This window comes from Gracilinanus agilis, chromosome 5, assembly GCF_016433145.1.
Source record: "Gracilinanus agilis isolate LMUSP501 chromosome 5, AgileGrace, whole genome shotgun sequence".
NCBI classification, from domain to species: domain Eukaryota; kingdom Metazoa; phylum Chordata; class Mammalia; order Didelphimorphia; family Didelphidae; genus Gracilinanus; species Gracilinanus agilis.
Genome location: NC_058134.1, coordinates 76,844,346 through 76,859,775, shown reverse-complemented (window position 1 = coordinate 76,859,775; position 15,430 = coordinate 76,844,346). Strand labels below are relative to the sequence as shown.

The 15,430-nt window shown below is 37.8% G+C and overlaps 1 protein-coding gene across 1 annotated transcript in view; it reads right to left on the bottom strand.

The window, feature by feature from the left end:
- Positions 1-370: 370 nt before the first annotated feature.
- CCNY (cyclin Y) overlaps positions 371-15,430 on the bottom strand; it is a 319,156-nt gene continuing 304,096 nt past the window's right edge. Inside the window, exons 8-9 of the mRNA XM_044678945.1 lie at positions 3,169-3,331; positions 371-1,119 (exon numbers count right to left, since the gene is read on the bottom strand). Of these exons, the coding sequence (XP_044534880.1) occupies positions 1,003-1,119; positions 3,169-3,331 (280 nt within the window). The 3' untranslated portion in view covers positions 371-1,002. The remainder of the gene's footprint in view (positions 1,120-3,168; positions 3,332-15,430) is intronic.

Genomic DNA, 15,430 nt, shown 5'->3' with positions numbered 1-15,430 from the left:
AGCAACCGAATAGTTTTCTGCAGCACATTGGCTTCCTCTTGGCCCATAAAGTCTGAGTGTCTCGACATCTCTGTCTTTAGGTCAGAGAAAACAAAACCGCTCCAAGAACACAGGAAGGCACAAGCACGTGTGTGAATTCCCATTTTTTTTTTTTTGGTGGGGGAAAAAAATTAAGAAGAACTAGCCCAGGAATGTTGGATCGCTTTGAATTCTTTTGGTTCAGCACTATGGTCAAGATCACTTTTTCATAGTTGGAGGGGAGGGGGTGGGGGTGGAAATGAAAAGTACAGTACAGATATCTAGAAACATAAGAGATGCATAATACTTCTGAAAGATGATAGCTATGAAGACAGCTCACAGAGAATAGTGCAGTGAGGAACGACCAATACTATTTATTTGGATGTTTGTGCTATGGTAGATACAGACTGTATTCTCTGCTCTGCAGGACCAAAAAAAAAGAACCAAAAAACCACATCCCCCAAACCCCCAAAAGCAGCTAGAAGGAATGCAAAAGATCCGACAGAACATATTGAGCTGAAATTTCAGGTTAAGGTAAAATCAATGCCACTCGGTTTCCTTAGAGCACAGTTTATCGCCTGTTTTTGTTTTCATCTTGTATTTATCTATTGATGAGAACGGTGTCTCAAAAAGATGACAACAGTCCTTTAAATATTTTTTCTTTTTTTTGCCTCTACACTACTTTCCTTTCTTCTTCCTGCAGGATCAGTCCCCCATTCCCTCGCCAAAGGTTAGTGACATTGGGGGGAAAAGGCATGAGACAGGATTTCCAAAATACTGATTTAGCTTTCCACTGAAAAGTTGCTGCGTGTGCGCCACACGGTGAGGAGGCAGTGTAAAGGCAGCTTGACGGAGCTAAGGATTAAAAACCAAACCAAACCAAAATGTGACCAAAAAACCCCAGAGTCTTGTGTTTTCCCAAACCAAAAGAGAAACTGGAGGGGTGAAAACAGTATTTTTGTAAGAATATCCTACATGCCACTGTTAGGAGATGATGGCTGGAGACCACTTCATTGCAGCCAGATTATCAGCACTAGCTGATCGCTTCCTTGTAGATCTTCTTAAGTCTTTGTACTTGTCCTCACACAGACGAGAGATGGCCTGCAAGCCAGGAGAGGGGGGAGAAGGTCAGACAAGAACCAAACGGATTCAGATCAAGTGATTCCATTTGACATATATTTACTAAAAACCTTCAATAATAAAATAACCACAACAGCAATGACATCACATTTCTGTAACACCTTAAGGCAGAAAATAAGGAATTAAAGGAGCAAGATTTTGTAAGGAAGAAGCAAGGAAATACACTGCTTTGATAGCATTGACTGGGTTAAGGGAACCGATCAAGTAGAGTACCTTGAACAGAATTGGACAGTTGTTTGAAGAATGAATGAATGAAGAACACAAACAATGAAGTTTCAAGTTGAAGATACAAAGACATTGGGCTTTATTCTACTTTCAATATGAGGCAGTAGAGATACTCTAGAGAAGGTTCCCAAATGTTTAAAGGTAGTAAGAAGCAGTGCCAACATTTGAAGTGTTGCTCTAAATCAAACCAAGAATTGAAAAAGTGTACAGATGCCTGATCCAAACAATTGGGGGCTTTTAGCTTCTCGAGTAGCTTTAGCATCTGTTTGGCTACTCAATGAACAGTATTCCATATCCTCTGACTCCAAGAAATTTGCTAAAACTCATGGTCAATCTCTGGAAGAGCCAGGACCAGAACACAGGACTGCTGAAATATGTAGACTTTTTAGCTCTCAAAAAACCTGTAGTATGTTTTAAGTCTTTCTTTGAAAAGTATTATACACACACAAGGTGTCATTGTCGAGTCAATCTCTGGGCTATTATTAAAGGAAAAAAATAGCTCCTTCTTTAAAGGAATAACATTGGCCACTAATTCATGTGAAGCAAAGTCTTTTTTGAATTTTCTTTTTAATACTCCTGAGATTACCATTTGCCACTTGTCATCTTTAGAGACATGTAAGCTGATAAACAGAACTGACTACACTATCTATCTATCTATCAATATACACACACAAATATATACTTTGTAGTCATACGTAATTCATACACACACACAAAATCAACCAGGCTCCTAATCAAATTCAACATCTTACTATGGAAACTGGAATTAGCTTTAATTAAATTTTCTATATTGTAAATTTTCTATATCATAAATCCCCTAAAATGAGGAGGTCTAAGGAGAGATAAACCAGCCTAAATCAGGCTGGTTTATTTATTTTATTTTTAAAAAAGATTCCTGGCTACTAATGAAAAAGGAGACTGTTCATAATCCTTAAATCTACGTGAATAGACTTAGTAGATTCCCCTTCGATGGAGATAATTTAAGCAGAGGCTAAATGATTACTTCGCTTGTTTTATTATGCCATAACAGGCATTCTTCAGATACAAATTAGACTAGATGATCACTGAGATCCCTTTCAATTCTAAAAGTCTATAATTCTCTGATTTCCAGATGAAAGTCACATTAGCTGGGCATAGTGAAGTACATCCATAATCCCAGTGAAGAGGTGACTGAAGCTGGGTCAGGCATTTAGAGGTAAGTTTGGCATCAATATCATAATCCCCTAAAATGAGGAGGTCTAAGGAGAGATAAACCAACCTCAATCAGGAATGGAGTAGGTCAAAGCTCCCATTATACACATCACTGAGATTGGGCCCATTTGAAGGCCTTGTACTTGCAGTCTATGGAAGATGGAGAATCTTCCATAGATGGATGGATGGATGGATGGATGGATGGATGGATGGATGGATGGATGGAGAAAGAGAGAGAAAGACAGAGAGATAGACATAGAGATACAGAGAGACAGAGACAGGTAGACAGACAGACAGACAATAGCCAGATAGATTAAATATTCACATTAAATAAAGGTTGCAATTGAGAAAATGACCAGACTCTTGGGCAGATATTTAAACCTTCACGGAACTCAAAGCCACTCATCTCACTTTTGGCCAGGGAGCCATGAATACTGTCAGAGTATACCACAGCAGTGGCATACCAATAAAACTTTTGATTTTATTTAACAACAGCAAACCATATTTAGAAAAGTCTTCCTCCTTCACCCATCTTCACTTCTGGCAGTGCATCCATAGAGTGCATTGGGGGTGTTTTGTTCTTAAGCATCTCACCTCAAGCTTATGAGCCCTTTCCTTGCTGAGGGGCTCCAAGGGAAAGCTGAGATTATTTGCTTCTGCCAAAGATCGAAGATCAAAATAATACTTGGCGTAAACACTGGAAGGAACATTGATGTTAAATTGTAGTAACTCAAGAAATTGCCGCTCCAGCTCATTCCTGCAAAACAAAGTCAGAAATAAGACATGCTTAGCGATGGGGCTCAGAAGAAGGGACACAGTTACTCATGTGGCCTGAGAAACAAGCCTGGGAAATGATATCTATTCAGGGGAAAATATGCAGCCTAATTTGGAGGGCACAGCTGCAGCTTAACCACTGGACTTGGTATTAAATCAGAGGCTACTTGATCCTGTCAGTGCCTGGAAGGAGGGAGCCCAGTCTCCAATTGTGTTCCAGAGTGATTCACTTTACTCTGACTCAACACACAGACAGTAGACTTCTGACAATAGGACCCAACAGGAAGAGCCCATTAATTTGGGCACATCTACTCGGGTACAATAGCTAAAAGGGTGTCGAGTGGCATCTTTGTGAATTCATGTAGCCTTTGATCCTTTTACTCCTGTTCTTCAGTATGTCACTACTAAAGGGATGAACTGAAAAAGGGTTGGGGGGAGAATAGATGAGAAGGACCTGGAAGAAGTTTTTCAAAAAAAAGCACTAAAAAATCTATAGATTTCTAATCAACATGGGGAGAAGGATTGGACCAATGAGTTTCCTAGGGTGTAACTGTTGGGCAAGCTGAAAATTCCATGTCTAACTCAGCTTGATGAATTGCTCTATGAGCTACTATGTTCCTTTCCTAAAATGTTTCAAATGATGCTGATGCTGATGATACTTTCTTCTAGTGGGATCAAGAGCACTGGCCCTGGAGACAAGAGACCAGGGTTGGTATTCCATTTCCAGTGCTACTTTCTGCCTATGTGACTATAGACAAGTCACTTGACTCCTCTGGTTCTCAATTTATACATTTGCAAAATGAGAAGGCTAAAGGAGGTGACCTCTCAGATCCCTTCCAACTCTAAAACTGTAGGAGATTAGTACTGTGTAATGGAGAATACTGGATTGAGAGACAGGAGATGTGGGCTCGAGTCTTGTCCCTGCTAGTAACTAGTTGTGTGTCTATAACTTGTCAAAAGTCAATATTACTTGTCCTCTATTGGCTTTGGGTTCCATATCTATAAAAAAGAAGGTAGTACCCAAGGTTGTCACCAGCTCTAATATTCTGAGACTTGTGAGTCTTGGACCAGATTCTAACTCTAATACCTGCCTCTGGAATTTGAATTCCTCACTGTTAAGCCCGAGCCTCTTAATTCCAACACTGAATATTGTTTTGACCCGTGAAACATGTTACTTGCTGAAATGACCTCCATTTGTTTTCCATTTCTTGATTTTCCTTTTCCTGCTTAACATTTTGTCTCAGATTCTTATCCTAAGTTCTATGTTCTACCTCCTGTTCTCTGGGAAGTCTTGAGACCTGCTGCAAATATACATGATCTTCAAAATATAAGTGAGAAATGACTCTTCGCATCCTCATGTGTCTTTTCAGAATGGGAGGAGGTAGAGATGCTGGAAATTGCACTGAGGAGTAGGAGGGTTAGGGAAGGTAGAGGAAGGAGACTTCAACCTTAGAAATACTGCTAGATCTTGGACAGGATGTGGCATCGGGGAGCTCTAAACTAATGTGAATGACAACGAAGACATTTCCCAAAAAGTGTATTTATTGCTGCAGAGCATCTTAGCTCTCCAAAAGGAAACATTAAAGGAGGAACCACATTCAAGATCTCTCTTTACACATATATGTAAATGGTTTGATCTTATTACTATGTATAAATGTATACCTACGTATATATATATCATGTTTATGTATTTATATGTATATGTGTGTATACACACATACAAACACACATATACATATAAATATGTTTGATCTTATTGCTAGATCAGGAAGGAAAAAAATCCTATCTTGTAGAGCTTTAGGATTTTTTTTTTATTCCAAATTTTACAAAACCAAATAAGACAAGCATTTCCACTGACAAAGAAAAAGGAGGCTGTATATAAATGAAAAAAAAATTTCTTCTATGTTTGGCTTGCTCATCTACATAATAAAGCCCATCCTGTTGCAGTTCCTCCCCACCCTCTCAGCTTCACAGAAGGTATCATTTAGGAGACTGACGTGTTCATACAAATTGTCTTTTGTGCTTTCATCTTTGAATTCACTTTCTAGAGTTAACGCTCAACAGTTTATTCTTCTAGCATTAATTCTGTAGCTGTGTACAATATTCTCCTGGTTCTACTCATTTCACTCTTCATTATCCCATGGAGTTCTTTCTAAGTTTTTAAAAAAATCAGCCTGCATGTTGCTTCTTATGGCACAGTAGTATTCCATCACAATCATATACTGTAATTTGGTTAGCATCCCCTCAATTTCCAGTGGGAATTTTTAAAAAGTTAAGCAACTATACCTAATAGCTATCATATACACACATAAATACACATGTGTATAAAATGCATGTATATGTTATATACATATATGTATCTATACTGTGCATGTTTATTTGGATACACACACATACTGAGAAGCAGAATTCTTCCAGATTTACAGAAGTTGCCAAATATATATGGAATATTACTCCTTAATTTTGAATCACATGTCATTAAAGAGTCCAAGCCAAGAGAAAGAGGAATTATGCTTTAATGGCCCAATGAAACCCCAATGAAAATCTATGGATTAAAAAAAAACTGTTAATATCCAACATATCAAAATCTTGTGAACTCCACACCAAAATTGTGTAAACTAAATGTCTTAGACAAATGGAGGATATATTGCGTTATTAAAAGGTTTTTTTAAAAAATGTAGAAAAAGCTGAGGGTGGCTAATTGGATAATGTAGTCCTAAAGATATGAGGTTCTGGGCTCAAACCCAGTCTCAGACACTTCGCAGCTGGGTAACCCTGGGCAATCACATAATTCCCATTTCCTAGCCCTTACCACACTCTTCTGCCTTGGAACCAATACAAAGTATTGATTGTAAGATGGAAGGTAAGGGTTAAAAATAAAGTTTATTGTTTAATCAGATTTAATATTTTACTTTGCCTCAAAATATTCACATCTCTGTTTCCGTCATCTCTTTTACTTTGAATCAATTATTTCTAACTTTAATAGATTTTAACCAGAGACTACTGTGTGAAATATTTTCAGCCAAAACAAAGCTTAAAAAATAAAGGAAATTGACAAAAAGAATTTAGGCTCATGATGGATGAAGCCAAAGTGTTCAGATTTACAAATTTAGGAAATGAGAGATGTGTCAACCCACTGGTGGCCAGAAGGTGTCGCCACAAAATCTCTAAATTTTAGGAGGAAACTCCTTTTTATTTAGTATCAGGAGAGCTGAAAATATTTTGCTACAAAGTCTAGAAACACTACCTGGTTCATCGGGGTTCTCTGGCAATGGTATTTTTCAGGTCGAACCTATGGTAGTTCATTTTTGTTTTAAACACGGGATATTGTCCCAGAGACCCTGCTTAAAGAGAGAAAAGTGGCTCCCACACTGTAGCCTCCGGCAGCTTTCTGGGTAGGAAAAAAACCTTCCTGTCCCATTTCTGTCCAAGCCCTTCTGGAAACCTCAGGCAAACAGCAAGCTGACAAAGTGCATGTTTTTAGGGATATACCAAGGGGGAGAAATTGAAATCTTTTTCTAAATGTTTCCTTTACAAATAATAATACTAACATTTATAAGGTACTTACCATGCGCCAGATATGGCTAAGCACTTTACAGATATCTAATTTGATCCTCATCACCACCCTGGGAGATGGGTGCTTTCATTATCCTCATTTTATAGATAAATAAACTGAGGCTAACTGAGGTTAAGTGATTTGCCTAATAGCTAGCAAGTGTCTGAGGTCAAATTTGAACTCAGCTGCCTCACAAATATTAGTGCATCTTATAACATCAGTAAATGAAGCTTCCAATAAACTACGTGGCATGGTGACATCATTGGATTTGGGAACCAGGTAGAAATTAGTTCAAATCGGGGGCAGCTGGGTAGCTCAGTGGATTGAGAGCCAACCCTAGAGACAGGAGGTCCTGGGTTCAAATCTGACCTCAGACAGTTCCCAGCTCTGTGACCCTGGGCAAGTCACTTGACCCCCCATTGCCTACCCTTACCATTCTCCTGCCTTGGAGCCAATACACAGTATTGATTCCAAGATGGAAGGTAAGGGCTTAAAAAAAAAAGAAATTAGTTCAAATCCTGCCCTGGAAACTTTCTGCGTTGACTCTTGGCAAGTCACTTAGTCTCATTTGGTCTCAATTTCCTCATTTATAAAAAAGAGGATAATAATAGTATCTACTATTCAAGTGACATGACATTAAACATGCTTTACAAAACTTAAAGTATATCAATGTATAAATAAATATGTATATAATATGTATAAAATTTATAAATAAATAAGATATACTAATGATAACTATGATTATTACTAAAACCTTGACAGAATCACCTTATTGGCCAAGATGACAAAAGAGGCGAGTGAAAAATGTCTAAGGGATTGTAGGAAATCAGGTGTATAAGGACAACCACCTTGGAAATTATTCTAGAACAATGTCCCCCAAATGATTAAACTGTGTGTTTCCTTTGGCCCAGATATACCACTATTAGACCCATAGACAAAGAAGACCTAAGAAAAGGGAGAGGATCCATAGCCACTAAACCATTTTTAGCAGTTTTTTGTAGTAGCCAAAAATTGGAAACCACATAGGAAAGGGGTAGCCTCCTGCTGATGAATGGTTGAATGAATTATGATATAGGAATGTAATAGAATATTATTGTGCCATAAGAAATGACAAAATGGACAGTTTCTGAGAAAACATGGGAGACCTTTATCCACTGACAGAGATCAAAGTGAAAAGAATTAGGAGAAAAGATAATAAACTGACAACACATTGTAGAGGAAAACAAACTTGAAAGCCTTTAGAACTCTGACCAATGCAAGGATAAACCATGGGTACAAAAGATTAAAGATAAAACATGCTTCTCAAATTTTGCCAGAAACTTAAAAACTTAAAATGCTAAAGAAATACATTTTCAGACCTGACTCGTGTGGGTCCTTGTTTTGTTGAACTCTGCATGTTTAATGAGAGTTTTGCTTTTTTTCCTATATGATTAGTTGGGGGAGCAGTGGGAAACACAGATTATAAATGCCTGTAAAAATAAGAACTATTTTTTCTTATTTTTTTCTTATTTTCTTATTTCAAAAAAATAAGAAAAACAGGAGGGGAAATTAAAGATGGTGATAAGGTTGCTAGTCTGTTGAGATTGCTATTCTGTTGAGATCATTAACAGAAACTGGAAAGAAGAGAAAACAGGTCTCAACTATGCTGAATTTGGAGTTATTGTCTAGAGTAATGAATGTGGAATCAAAAGACTGGTTTAAACCCAGGATGCACCCTTATTCTCTCTGGGGTTTGTTTCCTCCTATGTCAAATGTTGGGGTTAGACTAGATGACTTCCAGCTTTAAATCTATGGCTGGATATCCAGGGAAGAAATATATAGCAGACAGGAGGAACTTTGGGCCTGATATGCAGGAAAAAGATTAAGGTAAAAGATACTGACTTGAGAGTCTCTTGAGGAGGAGTAAATGAATCTATGGGAAGTTAAGGGAGAGACTAATGTAAGAACTAAAAAAAGAATAGAATGAAATACTAAGAAGAAAACCCTAGGGAATACCAATATTTGGCTAAAGATTCAGGAAGAGATGGTTTGGATGGAGAAAGGATGGGGGAAAAGAGGATACAGAGATGAAGACTGAGAAAGAAGTTCTGAGATATAGGAGAAGAACCAGGAAAATAAAATGTCATTTCTCTAAATGCTGTCAAAATGTCAAAAATCTCTAATATCTCAAATTATTTCTATAACAAAAATCTCTGGAAGCACACAGAGTTTTCCTTGCTTAAAAGCTGAATCAGTTCTGATTTTTTAAGGCTATAGATAAGCTTATATTTCAATGATGATTTGGCAAAATTATCTTGAGTAACATTTTTGCATGCGCAGCATTTTCTCTTTTTCCTAGTTTTTAAAAATTAATACATTTTGTTCTGATACATGAGTCATTTCCCAATAGACAATCTCCTCATAATACTTTTCCATAAAAAAGCTAATCCAAGTTTGCTAATATAATGACTGCATGACTGAGTGCAAAAGCATTTATTAAGTGTTTACTATGGGCCAGGAACTGTATGAAGCTCTGGGGACACAAATCCAGCCAAGCAAGTCAGTTTTACCCTTGTGGAACGTAGTCTAACAAGGAGGGGCTGACCTCATGGAGAGGAACTGGAAGGGAGCAGGGGCACTCAAGTGGTGGAAGCATGGTTTGGAAATAGATGGAAAGGGATTGCCATTTCAGAGGCCAGATTTGAAGATTTGAAAAAGAGAACTTCTCAAAATGGATTTCTAAAATTCTTCCTTTTTAAGGTTAGAAACTTTTCATCGTATGGGTTAGAATCCTTCTTTCTGGCAGGCATTCTCTAGTGGACAATGTCTTCTTCATTTGGGTGGGGTACAGAATTTAAATCAAAACAATTATTTAATCCAGATTTCTGAGAGAAATATGGACACTTTGATCACCTTCAAAAGTAAGAACGAGAAAATAATAATTTCAACAATATGAATCAATTCCCCTCAGTTTAACAACATTTGTTAAGAACCAAATATATGCAAGACTGGGGCAGTTAGGTAGCATAGTGGACACTACTCAACCTGGAGTCAGAAGACTTAATTTCAAAACCAGCCTCAGACAGGTACTAGCTGGACAAGTCACTTAAAAAGTCATTGTCCTCAGTTCCCTCCTCTTGTAAAATTAGCTGGGCAAAAAGGCAAATGACTCTAGTATCTTTGCCACAAAAACCCCAAAGGGGTAACAAAAAGTTGGACAAGAATAAAAAACAACTGAATAACAGCAACAATATGTTAAGTGACTTGCCCAGGGTCACACTGGTAGGAAGTATCCAAAATCACATTTGAACCCAAGACCACCCATCTCAAGACCTGGCTTTCTGTCCACTGAGCACCTAGCAGGTCATTTTTTATTTCATCTTAGAGGCAAAAAGGAAACACTGAAAGCTCATAAGCCAAGGAATGACATTCTTGGACATGTTCTTTTAGGAAGATTATTTTGGTTACCATGTTGGGAATAGATTGAAGAGAGATGGCTATTCTAATAATCAAGGTGAGGGATGGATTTAACAATTAGGCAGTATAAGAAAGGGAAAGATGTGAGACAGATTGTATTGAGAAAATTGAAAAGACTTAGCAAGTGATTGGGCTGGGGTAGGGGTGGTGAGGATAAGGGTTAAGTCCAATGCCCAGCTTTTAATCTAGGGTAACCAAGAAGGTGGCAGTGTTTTCCACAACAAAAAAGAAAGTTCTGAGAAGGGGGATAGGGAGGAGGTAGGGGAGGGGAAGTAATTAGTGATAAAGGTAGGAAAGGTACCATGGACAGAGCAACCTTTTACCAAATCTTGGGGAGGAGAAAATATCCAACAAAACCAGGGAGTGGTCAAGGGATTATAGCAATTTCCAGAACTGATAGTATAATTAATCCTGTGAATACTCATTTACACTTTCAAACCATATTTGGGTGAGTTTTTAGTCCTGTTACTGAGTTGGCTAGATCTAGAACATTCTACCTCAGTGGACATATACATTTCCCTAAAAGGAGGGTTGGGATGGGAGCTTGTCCATATTGCCACCACACTGACTCTTTTATTACTAATTATTTCTCCAACTCATAAAAACTTAGCCCATGGGGAAGAATCAAGACACAATTCCAGGGTCAATCTAGTAAAAGTCTACTACCCTAGCTTTGTAGTTTGACCTTTTAAGTAGAAAGAAATAGTTATGCCTATGCAAACATTTATTACTTTCTTCCTCTCCCCACCACTGCATGTTTGGAGCCATCGATCAACTTCTGTAAGAATTCTTAATGCTCTGATCATTGACTCACACGATGGCTAGAGCAGCCTTGTCAACAACATTTTCCACAGAGAGCTTAGGTCAAAGGAGTTCAGTAATTTTCTTTGGATAAAATGTTAAATTTAAACTATTTATATTTATCAACCACTATCATATCCTTGGTTCTTTCAAAAGATTTTGTGAACCAAGCTGCTTGGTTCAATTAAAAATTTCCTATTTTAGTGCTAAATTTAAAAAAAAGGTTATAATAAGTCTATCTGGAGCTGGGAAGGTGAGGACTCATGATTCATAGACCCTAGGGAAATGCTATAAATTAAAGTTAAAATTATTATTAAACATAGTCCATTCTAAATTTGATGTTACTATTTTGGGGTTGTGTGAATTGTGGCCAAGTATATATATACTCAGCAGTGCTAAGGACTGGACACAGAGGCTGGTCATGTTGGGGTGAAGCCACACACAGAGAACTGCTCAACTGAGAGGGTGGGGTCTTTAATGGATCCAAAATAAATTTTAGATTTCTGCCTTAATGCTGCTACAAGGAATCTAACAATCAATGCATAGCTTAGTGGTTGTTTTGTTTTTATTTAGAAAGAAGAGTAAGTTCTTTTATTTCAAATTATTTAAAAGTAGGGTAACAGACTGTTCCAGAAACTTTGGGCTTTTTCCTAATCTAACTCCTTACAGCCCTGGTTGATGATAATAATTTTGATGATAATATTGCAAATATTTATAGCATGGTTTGTACAACACTTTGCTTTAATCATTTGATTTTCACAACAAATTTGTAAGATAGGTGCTATTATTATCCTCATTTGACAAATGAGGAAACTGAGGTTGAAACTTACCCAGAGTCACATAGCTAGTGAGTATCCAAGGCCAACTGGAGTTGTTCCTGACTCTAATTCCAATCTTTTCTCTGCTGGTCCTAGGAGGCAGCTAAGAAACTACATTTTTAACAATACCCAAATTTATCAAAAAATTTCAATTTGATTTTGGGAGCATTCAGCTCCATGATTTTTTTTTTAATCAGGCATCTTTTCTTTTGTGAAAACTCTTTCCATTGATGCATATCAGTGACTCATCAGTAAGTTATACTCTTAGAAAGTTGCCTACAGAAATAATAGGTGAAGTGACTTGTCCAGAATCATTTAGCACAGTCAGAGACAAGACATGAACCCATGTCTTTGTTCTCCAAAGGCCTGGCCCTTCTGTCTGCTAGAACTCATTTAAATAACTGGATTTTCACCTCTATGTCTTGTATCCTGCTGACTGTGCAAGAGCTCCTTAAGAGTAGGGTTTGTCTTACCTTTCTATTTGTACAGTGAATAGAGGGCTGAGTGGCTTAGAGTCAGGAATATTCATCTTTCTGAGTTCAAATTTGGCTTCTGACCCTTACTAAGATGTGTGATTGTTGGCAAGTAACTTAACTCTATTTGCCTCAGTTTCCTCATCTGTAAAATGAGCTGGAGAAGGAAATAGCCAACAATTCCAGTATCTCTGCCAAGAAAACTCCAAATGGGACAGAGTCTGAAATGACTGAAGAACAAATTGCTTAATAAATGTAATTCTCATTCATTTATTCATCAATTCAAACCATCATAGAAGCATCCCATTTTCCTGGTATCTATCCCTAGTCATCAAAGCCACTTTGTTCTTTCTGTGAGATAGTTTGGTCTGAAGAACAGAGCACAGAGGCATAGGTGCCAGATCTCATTCTATAAGTGATTTCAGATATTTTTTCTCTATAGATATAAAATTAATTTTTTTTAAAATGATCACACTAGAGAGGGACAGCTAGACAACTCAGTGGATTGATGGCCAGACCTAGAGATGGATCAAATCTGGCCTCATACATTATCTGGCTATGTGGCCCTGCAAAAGTCATTTAACCCTCACTGCCTAACACTTGCTGCTCTTGGAACCAATACTTAGTATTCATTCCAAGATGGAAGGTTAAGGGTTTAAAAAATGATCACACTGGATATTTCATTGGATGGAAGAGTGGACACAATGCTGGTTCTAGAATAAGAGGATCTGACTTCTAATCTTGCACCTAAAATTGACATTTTACATACCCCATGTCATCTTGAATACTTTACTTAAACCTCCTCAGAACCCCAATTTCCTTATGTGGAAGGTGAGAGGATTGGATTAGTTGATCTCTGAAGTCCCTTCTACATCTATGAAGTAATGAATCTACAGTCCTATGCCTTGGAGTATGCCACATATATCTACCTACTTTAAGATATAGAAAAATTATATCTTGACTACATTTTAATTCTACTATAAGTGGCCAGCTGGGTTCCATTTCTGTCTAGTTCAATTAGTGTCAGATTTTAATGTTACATATTAAGAGTGGATTAATGAGCAAAGGCTATGATTAAAGTCATAAAATAAATTTTCTGAACATCTTTAACCTTCATTTCTATTCTCTTTCTGGAGAGAATATCAAACTCTTGTGCTTTATACTTTTAGTAAGGAATTGTATTACCATCCTTTTCTCTTCAATATCATGCCTTCCAATTTGCCTGTTTTATTTAATAAAGAATTATAAAGAGAAGAAGGGAACAGAACAAACACTTGCTACAGGCTTAGGAGAAACAGCTTGGAGATATGCTCTTGCCATGGCTGAACAGGACAGAGGACAAGCTGGTGAGACCAAGGCATGCCAACTGATGGCTCTAAGAGCACAATCACACGCTCTGGTGTTTACCATCCAGGTTTAAGCACTTTGGATGATGAAGGTCATTTAAAATGTATATATATAAAAGAGGTTTAAAGTCTCAGAATCAATGCTTTTTTTTGAAAGGAGAAGTATTTGTTAAGTAGAAAATAGAAATCTCCATTTTTTAAGAGTTGCAAAAGGTCCATCCAAGATGAGCATTTCCCAGACTGAACCAACTCCTTGAACTGTTAAGTAATTATATGAAGTGTTCCCCAGACACATAAAATTTTAAATGGACCCTCAGTACCAGTTTCCCACAACTGAAAGAAACATTTCTTTAACACCCACTATGCTAGGGATGAAGGGAGAGATTAAGACAGAGTCCCTGCCCTCAAAGACCTTACAATAGCCTGGTATGGCACACACATAAATAATGATGGCACAAAAGGGCATGTGAAATATCTAAGTACAAATCAACATGAAAGTGCCAGAGGTGGGTGGGAGAAGAGAGAGAGAAAGAAAATGTGGAATCTAAGAAGTTAATAGGGGAAGCATATGTCAAAGGAGGAGGCAGTCAAGGAATAGAAAGGTACAGAGAAGTTAAAGTGAAGACCTTTGGATTTTGTGATAAAGAGGTCAACGATGATACTTAGAAACCAGAAGGCAAGTGTTTGAGGAATACATGGGTGAAAGGGGTATAAAGACAGTAAATGGAGACTATTCTTTCTATAAGGTTTGATATAAATCATTGAATCACAGATTTAGGGTCTGAAGGTAACTTAGAGGTAATGTTGTCCATTTTTCCATTTTACAAATGAAGAAACCAAAGACTACATAAATGAAGTGATTTGTCCAAAGTCATACAGGTGAAAAAGGGAAGAAGATATATAGGATGAACCCTTTGGAAATGAAGTAGAAAAAAGAATTTTTAGAACTGGAAAGACAAGCATGGGTCAGCCACAAACTCCTAAAACAGGACAAGAACTTGTAAAGGTGTTCTGATATCTAGAGATGTGAGTGGGGGAGAGGGGTGTTCTGCTACATCTCAGTGATGCTAGTGATGGTTCTGCTGGGCTGCAGAGGTGCCTAATGGTCCCCTGCAGGACAATGGAAAAGGACAGATGTCCCACTAAAGATAAAGCCCAGCTAGTAGAGCCCCAGTAAGAAGTGACTGAATTTGCCAAATGCCCAAGAGTGTTAAACAGTGTCTCCTTAAAAGGCAGTGAAGGGACACCCAGGTAGCACAGTGGATAGAGTGCCTGACCTGGAGTTGGGAGGACTTGGATTCAAATCTGGCCTCAGGCACTTCCCAGTTCTGTGACCCTGGGCTAGTCACTGAATCCCCATTGCCTAGCCCTTGCTCCCCTTCTGCCTTCAAACTGATGCTTAGTATTGATTCAAGACAGAAGCTAAGGGATAAATAATAAAATAATAAAAAGAGACTGAAGAGGGTTTTAGAATTATCACTTTCAGGAAGGTCTTTCTAAGCTCTAAAGTTCATTGTCTTTCTCTTTCTCTCTCTCTTTCTTTCTCTTTCTTTCTTCCTTCCTTCCTTCCTTCCTTCCTTCCTTCCTTCCTTCCTTCCTTCCTTCCTTTCTTCCTTCCTTCCTTCCTTCCTT